The following is a 16,394-nucleotide window of genomic DNA, read 5'->3' as shown; positions in this document are numbered from 1 at the left end:
TTGTTAGTATTGTTATAAATCCATAAAGTAGAGTCATGATGGCAGAACATAGCATGGATCCATGGATCCACGGCAAAACCCCACGTTCTACATGACGGAGATGGGATGGTTGTACATTTGACTACCTTTTAGTGATGCGCTTTGCGTTTTCATTAGGGGTGGACTGGCCATAACCTGGCCATGATTGATTGATTGATAACTCCCGCGCCGTCCCGGGAACGTGCCGCTGCAGACACAACACAACAGTGTGGGCGACTTGGCACAGCCAGTTGGCTTGACATGCACAACCAATTACAGAATTAAATCGTAAAATTAATCCGCTCTGGTGGACAAAGGTTTTTGCTTTCTATTTGATATTTATCTTTTTATCCGAAAGTCCAGAGTTTGCAACCTTTTTGTTGGTGGCCTTGCTGAACACTTGGTACTGCATTTTATGTTCGGCCCTCGGATGATGTCGTAGATTTGTGGTATTGAATGTAGCTCTGCTAGTACCACCTCTTGAAATTGTTATTTTGCAGACGTTGCAAGCGGTTGCAGGACTGTTTTCGTGTACGATGCAAGAAGCGCTTCCACACATCTGAAATGGCTTTGTTTACTTTCTGGCCTGCTGCGAAAACAAAGCACTTTACGTCAGACGCCGTAAAGATCAGCTGGGCTCATCCACTGATCTAAGATCTATTTTTTAAACAATTAAAAAATTGTCCGTATCCGGACATCTCGAGTTTTCATAAAATAATTTAGAGACGTTGGGCAGGCCAGATCATAGATTTCCCAGGTCTGACCTAACCTTCCCCCAGTCCCAAACTGTTTTGAAATTCTGTCAAAACAAAATTTATTTGTGTTTAAGTGTATTATTTCCACCATGATTGTGGAGCGTTGCAGACACGACTCAACATTTGATGTGTTACCGTGGGAGTTTATTTCTACTATAACAATAAGATCCATAATAATTGGTTGTTGAAACTGCGAGGACAATCTACCAAGCTTATTTTTTATTTATGCTCACCTTTTCACCTACTGGGAGGAAGCATATTATTGTTTACTTACTATCTTTGCACTCTGTTTAAATCAAATCATGCCTCTGACTGCCTCCCAGATCTATTATTTCATCCTGACTATTGCTATTTTTAGGACCATTATCACACATGGAGGTCAGAAGTTTATATACACTCATCGTGGGCATGAATGTCATGTTCATTTTGAATCCTGAATGATTACTCTCTCTCCATGGTAGAATGATTCCTTCCTCTGTGACCTCCAGGTTTCTGTAACACTTTGCAAAATATTCCAAACTGTACAGCCTTTAGAACGTTGGACTTTGGAGCTTCCGATTCATCGGTGGCCGTACGAGCCGCAGCCACAGCAGGTGTCATTAGTTAGCGAGACTTCCGTGTGTGAATGTGGCCAAGTAGCACGATCAAACAAAGCATCGAGAGCAGCCAATTTGTTCCAAAGAGAAGCCGAACCATTGACAAGAGGGCTTTATACCGGAGATCACAAATTGTAATTGACGAGCAAACTACAAGCAAAAGATAACCAAAAGACACGTCATCTCATCAAAGCAGGAGGTAAATCTAAATTGAGAACATTTTCAGTTACTGTTTAATGGTTAGGAGGTTTTTCCTCAGGTCACTGAATACAGTACAGCCATGTCTCACTCTGTGAAGTCTTCTTCCAGGCTACTGGAATCGTTTGAGAGCATTTCCACCGTGACTCATTGCATTTATTCTTAAGCCTCTTTCTGTCGTCTTTACATGTCCACTGGTCCAAACATCCAACTTCCCATCTGTCATTCAACACCAGACTCAAGGTCCGCCTCTCACTCTTGCATCAAATCTCCCCAGAGTCCAAAAAGCAGTCGGCTCATGCGTCTTGCTCTTTTAGTTCATTTTTTTTTAGCACCTTCCCCCGCAAAACATCTTGTTCTAAACCCTCCATATTGCTTCCACGTGCTTTGCACTTAATTAATGTTATTATCAAGGGAGTTTAGCCTACACATTCTCTCTTCACTGACACTGATCTGCTTCATTTGTCTCCACAGTGGTAGGGAAAGTGATACGTACACCTACCCACTTCAGATCTTATTCCACAGGCATTGTTGCAGTGCTTTCACCAGTCTTTTAAAGAAGCAATTACAAACATGCGGGGCATTAATTTCTATTACAGCAGGAACTATAAGATCATTTACAATTTCCGAATGACACCACATTTTCAGTAATCATACCAAAATGTGTCTGGTCCTCACTTTGTTGGGATCGTGGCTACTAGGGGTGCTGGAAGACACAAGACTAGACAAGATGAGATATTAGCATTAATATGAGAAAGTCCAATTAGAAAATATGACTGGGCAAACAAACTTTGTCACAGAACAATTGTGTTTTGAAATATTTATTGTCCCCCAAACTGACGCTAAACAATATAAATGTCAACATTTTTTGAGACCACATAAACTGCTGTTATAACAATATGTAATAATAATAATAATAATAATAATAATGCAATATTTCCTTGAATATGTCATCTTTCACTGGCGTTTGTGACACAGGCAATATGTGCTATAACATTTGCAGCATTTCTTGAAATGCTGGCTTCTTCTTTTTATTAAAGAGCAGCATTTCTTTTGCAATGACTTTTTGTGACGTTTGTTTTGTTGCCTTTTACTTTGCTACCACTTTGGAATAAATTTGGCATACTGGCTCGTTTGTGTTGGTTGTCTCACCTTGCTCATTAATATTCCCACACGGTGGCTTGCAAGCATCTTTTTCCCTCCTAATTTCTACTACCTTGCATTGCTCCTTGCGCCTCCCCCATACAGACAAAGCAACTGTATGACTGACAAGAGGTCTCACTCTGTTTGCCGTTATTCCGTGAAGCATTTAGGTGCTGAATCAATGCACAGAGTGAACCGTCTGTTTGCCTGTTTGGAGGCGAGAAATGAGGAAAACAGACACGCAGGCACATGGCAATATATGGAGGCCGGCAAAATGATAGAGTTCATTTTCATTTATCGTGTGATTAATTTATTTACTTATTATTGCCAGATACTTTTTGTCTGAATAAGAAATCTTGTCATGTTTTAATGTCATGAGATCTTGTGAAAAGATGTCCTTTGTAACTTACACATACTGATTCTTAAACAAGTCGTGTTATCTTAAGACCGGTACACATGACCAAAATCAGCAAATCCCTGATTATCTGATGTCTCGAAAATGTACCCTGACCCTGACACCTTGTGGTGTCCATCCATCCGCCAATCCATTTTCGTAAATGTTAAAGATATTTGCAATAGAAAATCCGGATGTGTGTGGTCAACGCAAGGACGACATACAACCATTCACAGGTCACTGAGTGGGGACTGAACCCACGCTGCCCTATTTATGTCCCCTTGTCTATGTCCCCACATTACGTCACTGTAGAACTGACAAAAAATGCATAAGCTGTTATTTTTCAGCAGTCATGCTTGGACTGTGGCACATTGCTGCTTCTCACAGGTCCGTGCAGGTACAATGTCAAATTCCGAATTGTTGGAGGACCGATCACAAAGTGCGTGTCATAACACTACAAGAACAGGTGACTAGGAGTGTAACGGTGCATGCATTCCTACTCTGATTTTGTATTCATTATTATATGTGTTGTGCCTCACACCTACAAATCTATTAAAACTCTTTAACGACACATTTCTTTGTGTGTGAGCTGCTCCAGAGGCCGTTACTGTAAGTGACACCCTTTTGGATTGTAGTTTGCGATTACACAGGATTGCAACATTTCTGTTTGTAGCCAACCATTCTGTGTGCAAGCTAATCAAGTATGCACAGTACACATTCCCAAGTATTTGCATCAAGTATCACTATTTTGCAGTGCAGTGTAGGATGACGAGAGGTAGCCAGATTGCCATCTACCGTATTAGCATTGGCCTTAACACCTTGTCAATCACACAGTTAGATGTGTGACAACAACATATTGACACACACACACACACACACACGTCAATTCCATGTGTAAATCTTGCACAGCCATGTGACACCAATGTACATTATTCTCTTATACTGTATGGTTGCTGGATAAATAAGTGTTGACAAGTAACTAACTTCACTGTTGCACAACACAATGCACTTTCATTGCACCAATTGCTTGACTTTCAATCAAATCAAACTATGCCTTTTAAAAGCAGAAATAATTTGGTGGATGAGCCCTTGCACAAGTCGCTGTAGATTATGCAAGGTAAAGATTTGCAAATAGTAACAGTACTCCCAAATTGTTATTTCCCAAATAATAACAATAAACTGAAGTGATTACAAATTAATGCAATAATAAACGTATAATAATAGTCAACAAATAATGATGAACTGACGTGTTTTATTTTAAAACAACAACTGGAAATGTGGAAAAAGAGCTGCGCTTGTGGGTCTCTGCTGCCCCTCGCTGGCCACAGATATACTGTACAGGGTGTCCCTAAAGTCGTTAAAACGTAAAACATAATATAAATAAATGTTGTTTTTTAATTTAACTTGTAGTTTCCAATATATGAAATATAACGTATTTGTATTTATTATTATGTGTTCATTATTATCAACTGTTACTTAATTATTTTTCATTTGTTATTATTTCATGATATTAAACATAATGTATATATTGTTTGGTATTATAGAATAACTGACTTTTAAAAATATGTATGGAATTAATGAATATGTGTGTACAGCATATTATATGTGTATTAATATTATATGTCCAGACTTTGGGGACACCCTGTACAATATACAATAAGGCTTCACTGCCTTTTCTTGACTTATGGATTTGTTTCACCTTTTCACATTTAGAGCTGATTACAAGTAATAATGCCATGCCGCTGTCATGTCTTAAATTGATGCATTTGGTAGATTTAATTAATTTAAAGGCCACAAGTTCGCATGCCATAGTGATGACTTTGGACTGCTTTTAATTCTATTTGATTTTCTTCCTGAATATATTGTGAGACTCCCAGTTTAGATGTAGAACATCTCTTCCTCTGCTTTGTTTCCCATCATTCATTATTGAGTTAGTTGAGCTCGAAAGTATAAATGGGCCTTTTACACATGAATGCTACAAAATGTAATTCAAGCAAGAAGCGTTTAACTGATTGCCTCTCTCTATACGTGCAATTTGCACAATGTTGACCATATCAGATGCTAATGACTTTTTGCTCACGAGTCTGTGTCTCCTCCCCCACATGCATTCAGGCATATGGGCACAGATACTGATACCCCAACCCCATATGGCTGTGACTAAGGGTCAGATGGTGGTTCTGAAGGTCTCATACATCTCAGCGCCGGGTAGTGACTTGAGCACCAACACCATTCTCTGGAACCTTGTTTCCAACAGCACTCAGCAGGTAAGGAAGCAGTTGGTCATGTCGAATTTTGACAAACCTCTTAAGTTGTTCTTGCTGTGGAAGCTTTATTGCTGATATCAGCAATAAATGTCAATTTAGCAGATGTAAAATGATATGATTTGTGACTTGAGAAGGAGCAGGAAGGTGTTTGCAGAGTGTTTCTGTCATCCCGTAGCATTTTGTAGATACTTCTGGAATTGCTAAATATTCTGTGTGTGTGTTACTTTGATACATTTTGTACATGAAAGATGTGAAAACTAATGAAGTCAATTATCTGAAGAGCTTAGCTTTGTGTTATAGGTGACAAATTAGCGCATATCTTACTAATAATGAACGCTGTGGCCTGAATAACGCCCAGTCAGCTCATTTTCACATAATGTCTTCAGTATTTGGTACAGTCTTTGTTTCTCTGCCACCGTTTGAATATTGTTCTGCCCAGCTGGGCACCTAAATTGGAATCATAATCAAAGAGAGCGTACATAAAAGCTGAGGAGCACTGTAAAAGACTGTTGAATGTGTGCCATAATGATGAGCTTATTGTGTGCATCACCAATGAATCTTATCATTAAATACTTAGCAGGGTTTCCCCTAGGATTTTTTGAAGCTGTGGCGGTGGGCTGCATGGGAGGGCGCACTGCTGCTGCTGTTGCGTCAGCAAAGTGTGTCTTTTATTATATGACAAATCACAATTTTTATGACTTATTGCTTGCTTGCAAAGCTGACATTCAGCCAAATGTTACGAGCGTAAACTGCTCAGTGATTAAGGGTTCATACAATTCACCTGGAGTAGTTCACAATCAATATTTTTTGAATAAACAGACAAAAATATAAAAACTTTGAAGTGAAATACATCTACTCACCAGAGATTTCAACTTCTCTTCCTAAGTAAGCCATTGTAGGAATAACTTGACTTGTAGAACAGTTGCTCCAATCAACCACGAATCAGAGCACGAAAATCACCGATTTGAGAGGTGAATCTGAGGTCTGATTGGACTGAACGTACACTACTGGAAGCAGTGCAGCCAAGAGACACGCTACTCAATGATTATAATTGACCGTTGGAATAAATTAATACAATTTCATGGAACATATACTGTACAAGAAGTTAAGTTGCAAATTTATGTCAGTGCTTTTGAGAAGTGTTTAGACCAGCAGAGAAGGCCTTGCTGGCCCTGAGTGCACACCACTGTTCAGTACATTTTAAGTTATCATATTAAGTACAATAAATACCAGCTACTTTTTCTGGAAGGCATCTTCTTCTCATGCATAGCTTTTGGCTTTTGTTGTACCTTTAGCTCTTTTGCAGCATTGGCTTCCTTGATTTCTTCTTTCTTCACCAGGATGGAAGTTATTGTGGATGCGGAAAACAGACTAATTTGTGTCACATTCTCATTCGAGTTTGCCAAATGAATGTGCCTTACAGGGTGCCGTAGTATTGTGTAAACTAAGTGAGATTTGGTGTTGGGTGTGTGATCCAAGATGGCTGACTAACAAGCGCCGCCGGGAGTGCTGTTGGTCCACATCTTTATTAATACCACAAAATTCAATATAGCAAAGGGTTTGTAACAGTTTGCCACATGCAATACCGTACGATAACTGAGAGTGTGCAAGAACCAAGGAAAAGTTTCATCACAAACTGAATCATATGAAAACTAGGGCGTTTGAAAATTGAGGTTTGACTGTATTTTGGTTTGTCATGATTCTACCTGAACACAAACAAGTTCTATGTGACTCATTTTGTCCTGTCGTAAACCCGCCACAAACATAACAATAATTGTTCCTGTTTCAGATCATCTCTTACACAAAGGGCTCCATAAACGTGGGGAGTCCCCAATTTACAGGCCGAGTTGGGTTCACCTCTAGCATGCCCTCAAGCAATGTGTCGCTGTACATCAACAACACCCAGGAGTCCGATTCAGGACGCTACCTCTGCCAGGTCATCATTCCGGATAACCCTGGCCTCACTGCTGATCTCAGCCTGGATGTCCAGGGTAAGACACACTTGGACCGAATGGTGTTTATTGTATCACGTAACAAAATGTTATTGTTCACATTACTTTGTCCCTCAGTACCCCCTGCTGTTCCAAAGTGCAGCTTATCAGGGAGAGTGGAGCTGAAAGGAAATGTGACTCTGAAATGCACGTCCAGCAGTGGGAAGCCACTTCCTTTGTATAGGTGGAGGAAAACAAGTCCCACCTCAGAAGTCTTCTTTTCACCGATGCTCGGTGAGTTGAACCCACTCCCAAAAATATTGGCATGCCAAAGATGCCAATGTTTGGAGTACAACCAAATCAGCCTACTGTAATTTCCGGTGTATAAGCCGCTACTTTTTTCTTAAACATTGAACCCTGCGTCTTATACAGCAGTGCAGCTAATTTATGTCTAACTTCTAATCTCGTGACATCTCCTTTACTTCAGAACTACTCCTAATTTTTAAAAATGCTGTGCCGCTTGCGAGTCAGTGAGGAAACGGTAGCTCTTTCTTTGGCAGGAGCCAATCCCGAGCTATCAGCGAACTCAAAATGAGCTTGGCAACCTATTGGAACAAGTGCCTGCCGGGGTGCTGCCAGCCTCCCTCTGGGCTCCTCTGTCTCCCTCTGGTGGACAGAGGCAGCATTGCAGCACCATCCATCCATCCATTTTCTAGTCCAACAATGAAATGCTTTGCTCAGATTAACTGCATTTAAATAAAACATTTAAATAGTTTTTTTTTGTTCATTTCAAACTCGTATGGGTACTTCTATTGTATATTTCCTAGCTACCTTTTGAGTTTTAAGTTGATGAGTCTAGCGTTCTTTGTAAGAGGACACCGTGAGTCAGACTATTGAGTAATGACCTCCTGTGATTTCCACTGTTTGACAAGCTCGTTGTGAGTTTTTTCATTGCTCATGAATAGCTCCAGTCAAATGAAGAGCCATTTGTGTGCCCAAACGTTTATTTTTTAATAATTACCTATTTTCCAGGGGCGCTTAGAATTGTCTAACGGCTCCCATGACCAGTACCACTCATCATAAATAAATTGAAAAATGTTAATCCATGCGATCGGTATCAGCCATTCTCACTGATGGATGATGGGTATCAGAAAAGGCAGCATAAAACCCTGATCCCTAGTTGGGATGTTTGAGCAACTTGGACCAGGCATGCAGCCAATGTTGATGCCTCCTCTTTTTTTTTTCATGTCTCTTTTCACTTTTTTTCTTTGACGCACTGCCATTAATAGAGTCTGCCTCAGGCTTGGGAGACATAATGAAGAGAAAAAGTAAACTAAAAAGAACGTAACTGACGTTGTCATGCATCAGTGTAGCGGCGGGCCACTACATACGTAGCTACAGTAGTTCTCTTTGTCTTCTTATATGGTATTAATAATTTATGGGAGCGTAAAGTTTGGACACACTTCCTCATGCTGTTGAATGGGTAAACGTTTGACTGGTAGTGTGTGTAACCACGACACAAAGCGACACGACGACCACCTGTATACATTGCATAATGTGAATGAATGCAACCTCCATATTGTAAATGTCATTGCAGATGAGAAGGCAGGCACGCTGAAGCTGAGTAACCTGAGCAAGAGCATGTCAGGCAAGTATGAGTGCACTGCCAGCAATACAGCCGGATCAGAGAGATGCTTCATCAGCCTGGAGGCCATCACATGTATGTACACCATACTCATGTAACATGTTGCATCTGATCTGGAAAAAACGGAAAGTGTGAATAAAAACATCCTTTCTCATCATGTGATAATGAATGGCTGTCCATAAAGTATTGTGCAGCAGTGTTTTTAAGCTATTTGCAAAAAACACCAGCCTTTGAATCCTGGCCTTGTTTTTGCTTATAAGCAAATAAGATGTTGAAATACTTTTTAAGCTGATTTTGTTAGTTGACCCTTCACACATTGAGCTGTTATGGTAGGTTTATTGTAGTCGAGAGAGGCAGAATGTAAAACAACAGAAAAAAACATGAAAGTTTATATATTCAATTGTCGTCTTTGATTCAGTGAAATAAGTATTTGATCCCCTATCAACCACCAAGGTTTCTGCCCCCCACAGACTGGTGGGCAGACTGGTCCACTTAATATGTCCATGAAACACACAAATTAGTCCCGTCCCTTTAGGAAAATACTCATAATCTCAATTTATTATGTGTATAAAAGGACACCTGCTACAGTCAATGTGTTTACATGCCCAAATAAAACACATTATTGCATGAATTGGCTTAAAACCAGCTTTTGAACCCGCATGTAAACACCTTAATTGGATCGCGCTTGACTTTTTCAACACCGGATAAACATACTGAGATTGTGCCATTGGAAACTGCTTCTCTTTTGCATGTATGTGCTACCGCAGCCAGTCTCCATGACAGCACATAACGCAGAATGAATCATGTTTGTGCATGTAATTGCTAGTAGCTGTTCAGGCTAACATGTGTCCATGTTCGGTGGTTGTAACTTCAGCGACGATCGAAATTGTTGGCGGTTTGCTCACGAATGTGGCGAAAACAAGACAACTGTGTCTACCATTAGTGACTATTAAAAATGTAATGTGTACACATCAATGGACGAAGCTGAACAGTCGTACTTTGTGATGTAAAAAATTAGTCATCACACTGCGGCGACCTGTATTGTTTCTGTTTGCATAATCACTTCAACAGAGACCTACAGTAGTTGATAGCACAATATGGCCGTTTATCACCATACCCACAAGAGCCATAGCATTACTCATCTGTAACAATATTACAAGATAACAAATAATTATCACATACTGTATACTTTTTTATTTTACATTGAAGCTCTTTTCTGTCGAAATATCTTGATAGTAATTTTGTATATGCCAGTGTCGTGAAGTTGTTATGTGCCTTGATTGTCTCTCCAGCCAATAATGTCGGGGTGATCGTAGGCGCCACTGTGGGCTCAGTGGTCGGTTTCCTCTGCCTTTTCTTCTGCCTCTCTGGCTTGTTTTTCCTGCTGAAGAGGCGGCGAGACAACGAAGATGACATGGCAAACGAAATCAAGTGAGCTGTAGTACTCTTTTCATTGAATGTTCCAATCGATTGTGCATCAGGCGGACACTGACATTTTTTTCAAAATGTGCCACATTTCATAGCAGTCAATCTAACAACTTCCTCGTAGGTCATTCATAAAATGGAATATGGCAATTGTGGCCACCAGGCTGAAGGACAAACCAGCTGTTGGCTGAAGAAACATACATCATCATGCTTGGATAGACTGTAGTTGGTGGCATACTTCAGGGATCACTACCGGGACTATTTTTTTATTTGTAAGGCCACAGGAGATTTAAAATTGTTATTATTTGTAGGTGAGACTAGCGTATTCTTGTCTCATGCACGTCAGGAGCGTTTAAAAACCACACTTTAATGTCTCCAAAAGCCTCCAAAACGCTAGGGGTCAAATTTGGTCATTTCGGCTGGTGCGTGTCTAAAGAAGAGAATGCTACATTCTAATAGCTAACTGGTTGGGATGTTTCCGAGTAGATGCAAGACGCGAGGTACACTTCCCATTCCTCACTCAATGCGTACCGCATGGGAAATCACTATACCTCTGTACCAAACTGAAGGTCCCGTCCCGAAAAATCCAATTACGAATACATGTACACTCCTGATTTATAGAAATTATTTTGCAGTCGAATCACTACCCAGTATTAAATAGAAAATAAGTATAAGGGGAAAAAAGCACCAACATAGTGGGACACGAGTGACTGTGTTCAATGTGTACTCCTGACTCCTTCCGGTATGTTTGTGAAAAATAACCATGCTGTGAAATAAAAACACCACTGCGTCTCCGCCTTCAGAGAGGACGCTCAAGCTCCCAAACGTGTGTCCTGGGCGAAAAGCGGCATGGGGTCCGACATCATATCCAAGAACGGCACCTTGTCCTCCATTGCCTCCAGCCCACAACACAGAGAGCCCACCAACCACCACCATCATCTGCAGCACTACCCCCAGCGGCCTCCCTCCGACACAGCCTCCATCATTACAGCTGCCGGTAGCACAGCTGGCTATCGTCCATCGCGCCATCAAGGAGCCTCCACACCGACCCACTACAGCTACAATGACAACACCACCCTGCCACGTGGGCAGCCTGCCCCTTCGGAGGCCAACACCAACGGGGGTGCCCAGCCCACACCAGAGCGCTACACCCAGCTGCCACAGGCCCAGGTGCTCCCACAGACCTATAGCCAGCCTCAACATCAAGCCACCCCACCGCCTCCACCATTGCCGTCCTCCACAGTCTCAGCCTCCAACATCACCCGCATGGGTGGGGTGCCCATTATGGTGCCTGCACAGAACCAGGCTGGATCTCTTGTCTAACAACAGCCATTACTTGCAAAGGAAATCTGTAGACTGTGGAATACTCTCTCTTTACTCTCCCGAGGGACATCTGCAGATTTGTTTTTTTTAAATGGAGCTTTGTTGTTATTATTTAGCACTGATTTCAAGTAGAAAAACGGGCAATTTTCAAGCATTTAGGACACTCACTACTTGCTTCGAGTACTTAAATATTTTTATATTCTTCACATACTGTATATGTACGTTGCAGAATATGTACAAATGCGATTTTTCATACAACCTTTTCTACTTTGCAATTCTAATGTTTTTATTTGACTGTATTCAATTCCAACTGCTTTTATTTGTCACATTATTTTGTTTGCCTTTATGAAGCTCATAAAACGCTCTTAGACAACGATCTAAACGCAATTTATTTAGCTGAGCACAATTTGGGATTGTTTTGTTAACACTTTACTTGCGGGTCCAGAATTAAGTTAGTATTTATTGCTCATGGGCCCTACAGTGTTCCTGTCCTTTCAGGCCATCTGACAGACCAGAAACTACAAAACGCCAAGCCAATAAATGCTCCTTTAACCCGCACGAGGCCACTTTAAACGTCTTCAAATGTGTCCTATACAGCTTTGTGCTTGACTAGGTGACGCTTGGGGAAACATTTTGGAGTGGTTGTCATGTGACGATCCCACGTGGGCGATACTGAAAAATATGGTATCGATCCGATAACAAGTACATTCAGGAACATTATTTCCGATACCTTTTGTGATACCAATGCTTTTTTTTACTTGGAAATTTTCAAGGTTATTGCATAATTTTGCCTTTCATTTGTTGTTTGTCTGATTATAATCAACAACATACAATGTAATAATATCAGCAGAATAACAATTAGTCCCCTTTATTACATACAATTGTTTGAGCAAGATAAAGTCAGTAGTGCAAAATAAGCAAACAAAAACAACATGAGCCAGAGTTTCTTTGGCTCAAGCAAAACACATATTTGTGACAACAAAAATAGAACTGAAAATGATCGCTCACATTGCGCTCTACTGTATTGATCTTATACTGACACAGCCATTGACATCGACACTCTCGATATTTGGATCGATCCGCCTAGAATGCAGGGTGTCAGGTAAGCTAGTTCGTTTACAAAAAAGCGTATTTTTTGCCATTAAAGCTAATTTTAAAACAATTGAATACTGCTAATGCTTTAGTGGAGTGTCAAGTATTGCAATTAAACTGTTCTTACCGTATTTCTTCAATTAATTCATACAAAACATGCTAGGAAACTCGACTTGACCTGACGTGACGTATTTGCCACAATAGCAAAAAAAAAAAACCACGCTAATAAGACGCTCAATATATGACACCGTGTCAATGATTTTCTATGAATTTTTGGTTTTAGTTATTTTTTTCAAATAAGGTATACATTTACCATGAACAATATGTACCACCTCACATCTTTTACATGAATTAGTGGAATTAAAAAAAAAAAAAAAAACACATCACAAATGTCTTATATATCCCCCATCAGTTTACATTAATTGGCTCTGGCTTCTTTTGTCTTAAATTATTTGGATATAAAATCAACATTTGAAATGTAAATATGCTATTTTCTTTTAATTATGACAGCAATACACAATATCAGCCATTCTCAGATTACGCATCATTATCTGCCTTGAACAGTGGATGCTGAACCAAAGAAAAACAAAATGTATCATGTTCATTTCTCAACATGCTTTTGTTTGCTTTCCAGTTGTGATTGGTATACAACAATTACTTTTTAATGTGTGTTGATAGGAAGCAGCATGGCTACAGCAGGGGTGTCCAAAGTGCGGCCTGCGGGCCATTTTTTGACCTTGGCTTGTTTTTTTATTGGCCCTTGTTATTTTGTAAAAAATGTAATTTATTGTTAACAAGATTAGATTACAACGGTACCTCAGTTTTCATTAGTAATCTGTTCCAAAAGGTCTGACGAAAACCGAAGCTCGAGGGCTGCAACTAACGCTTATTTTGTTAGTCGATTAATCTGAAGCTTCTTGTTTCGATGAATCGATGAATCTGATTTAAAATAGTATTGAGAAACTGCTAATATCTAATTATCTGTACTGTAAAGACTGAACTCGAACTGAAACCAGCGAAATGCAACAAAATGGAGAGCAGTGAAGCATATACTGTAAGCATATTCAAGAGTCAAATTGCATGCTGAGTACGACAAATTCATACATGTTGGCAGGTCTGCACTAATATTGAAAGTCCTCCCTGCCTCTCACGCCCCCGACAGTTCACCATCCCACTTTTTGAGAAGCACTGGCATATATCGACCGACACTGGGTTGCTTTTACTATCTTTCATGTAAAAAATGTATCAAAACGGCGCCTGTATCCTTCCGTTTTTCTATATACAGTCGACCCTCGCTCCATCACGGTTCCAACATCGCTCCCTCAGGGTATCGCGTTTTTTCAAGAATTAATTAATAATTGCTGTGTCGTGGTTGACTACGGCCTATTACTAGTCCAAAAAAAGCATTTTTAATCAAATGTTACATATTCTAGGCCTAAATTACGGTAAGCATTTTCAAGTATGAAAATATTCTCCATGAACTAAAATACAAATACACGTCCGGGAGACATTTATTGAAACATACATGAGCACGAGTCTTACTTAGGTCTTAAATGGCTTATTTCCTCAGAATACATACTATACTACTATATTGGCTAATATGACCGTAAAGGTGACTATAGGGGTGTTATTTCTTGTCTAGAGGGCTCTAATAATGACAACAATTGTGTTTAGAAAATCATAAACAAGTTTTCTATGCTCTATGAAAATATTTGTTTTTTTAATATTGTGTAAATTCACTTATCGCGGTCAGGTCTGGAACCAATTAACCGCCATAAACGAGGGATTGCTGTAAAACATTTGGACACCCCCGGTCTAAAGGGTGGACAAAACAAACGGTTGAATATCTTAAGTTGTTTGTATTCCATGTGCGTTGGCCTTTTTAAAAGCAGTTTGGATTGATCTCTGAAACCTGTATAGTATGTAAAATTGCTGTCATTTGGCCTGTTGTATTGTCATGACACTGGAGCTAATAGCCATTGTTTTCATTTACTGTGATGTGGCTTGAATGTCAGGAAAACAATTGAGATTGTTCATGTTGTTTAAGGATAACAAATAGACGCTGTCGTATGTTAATCAGTGTTGGGCAAATGACTCTCAAAAAGTAACTGGAATCACAGCACTGCTTCATAATTATGATTAGTTCTCTACCAAAACGCTAGGTGGCACTATTTTCCTGAAAGTGAGCAACCACAATTCTCATTGACTATATAGGTAGTTGGCTTCCTGTGTAGTAGTAGCAGTCAACAATGGCGACAGAAGCGACATTTCACTGTCGGTGATGGTGTTACAACATTTGAAATAGTAATTAGATCCTCCATCACTGCAAAACAATAGGCTATTATTTGTTTGTACAACACTGGTAGTGACCCATCTTGAAATTAGCGAGTTGGTAGTGACAATATTGTGTGTTCGACGCCTTTTAAAATGTCAATGTCATGCAAAAGTGTGGGGGAAAAAGTTGTGTAAGTTCCATCATAAAAAGAACTCGTGTGTTTGATACAGCGACCCAATTCACCAAGCTCAGTGTCAGTGAAATAGTCAACTCTGGATTATAAACAGTACAAGTCAGTCAAAATATATGCAAAGTATTTATTTTTATAAAAATATAATACCACTTGTGCACCGTAAATGATTACAGTCATCCCTCGCTACATCGCTGTTCGAGCATCGTGCCCTCACTCTAAATGAACTAAAATACAAATACAAGGCCGAAGAAGCGTTCCAATTGTGAATGCAGTATTCTACATTGGCCAATAGGTGTCAGTAATTGTTCAGCGAGACAAGTATCAGACGTAATGGGCAGAACAGGCATTTATTGAAGGTTTAAATGATCTCACAACAGGCACAATAATAACATAATAGCCATGATAATAACACGGCCAAATGTTAAAAATGGTATTTAGGAGATCGTAAACAGGTTTTCCATGCCATAACTACAAAAATATTCAATTTATTAATATTGAATCATACTTAACTGGAAATTCACTTATCGCGGTCGGGTCTGGAACCAATTAACAGCGATAAACGAGGGATGAGTGTACTAATGTTTTATGAACTGAAGTGCTATCAACTAAGACTATGCTACTCGTAACGACTGCAGACAAACATGCTCATTCCTACCGAGGGGCTCATTTTCAGACATCATTGTGCACTTGTACTGTCCATACTTAACAGTATGTTCATAAGACTTTGTATATTTTCCATTAAAAAGTCAAGAAGATGAGTGTTTTGTGTGCAAGTCTGTTAAAATACCTCCTCTGGGGGCGAGGCAGAAACATATGCTTCATCACGTTATTGTTTCATATGGTACAGCATCGATACACCAGCAGGAAAAAAACACTGTGATAAAATAAATTGTGTGAAAATGGTGATATTTTGGTTTACAGTCATTTGACATCCCGGACCAGCCGCAAATGGCGAAAAACTGAGTCGTAATGGGACAGTTGAGACGTCCATAGAAATGTCTGTCTGACACCCTAACACAAGCCGACAGCCATTCATCAAACCAAATGCCTCGCTCACTCATAGTGCAACCAAAAATAACACAATAAGTAACTGCATCACACAGGGTTTTAAAATAAAACGCCCCACAAGCCATGCCACCTCG

At 39.9% G+C, this 16,394-nt stretch overlaps 1 protein-coding gene across 1 annotated transcript in view; it reads left to right on the top strand.

Annotated features, from left to right (window-relative positions):
- Nucleotides 1–16,005, top strand: part of esama (endothelial cell adhesion molecule a) — a 57,118-nt gene extending 41,113 nt beyond the window's left edge. The window contains exons 3-8 of the mRNA XM_054754305.1: nucleotides 5,217–5,368; nucleotides 7,158–7,359; nucleotides 7,438–7,593; nucleotides 8,897–9,019; nucleotides 10,237–10,375; nucleotides 11,173–16,005. Of these exons, the coding sequence (XP_054610280.1) occupies nucleotides 5,217–5,368; nucleotides 7,158–7,359; nucleotides 7,438–7,593; nucleotides 8,897–9,019; nucleotides 10,237–10,375; nucleotides 11,173–11,692 (1,292 nt within the window). The 3' untranslated portion in view covers nucleotides 11,693–16,005. The remainder of the gene's footprint in view (nucleotides 1–5,216; nucleotides 5,369–7,157; nucleotides 7,360–7,437; nucleotides 7,594–8,896; nucleotides 9,020–10,236; nucleotides 10,376–11,172) is intronic.
- Nucleotides 16,006–16,394: the final 389 nt, after the last annotated feature.

This window comes from Dunckerocampus dactyliophorus, chromosome 16 (assembly GCF_027744805.1).
Source record: "Dunckerocampus dactyliophorus isolate RoL2022-P2 chromosome 16, RoL_Ddac_1.1, whole genome shotgun sequence".
Classification (NCBI taxonomy): Eukaryota; Metazoa; Chordata; class Actinopteri; order Syngnathiformes; family Syngnathidae; genus Dunckerocampus; species Dunckerocampus dactyliophorus.
The sequence above is the reverse complement of the archived record's forward strand: the minus strand, read 5'-3'. Positions and strand labels throughout refer to the sequence as shown.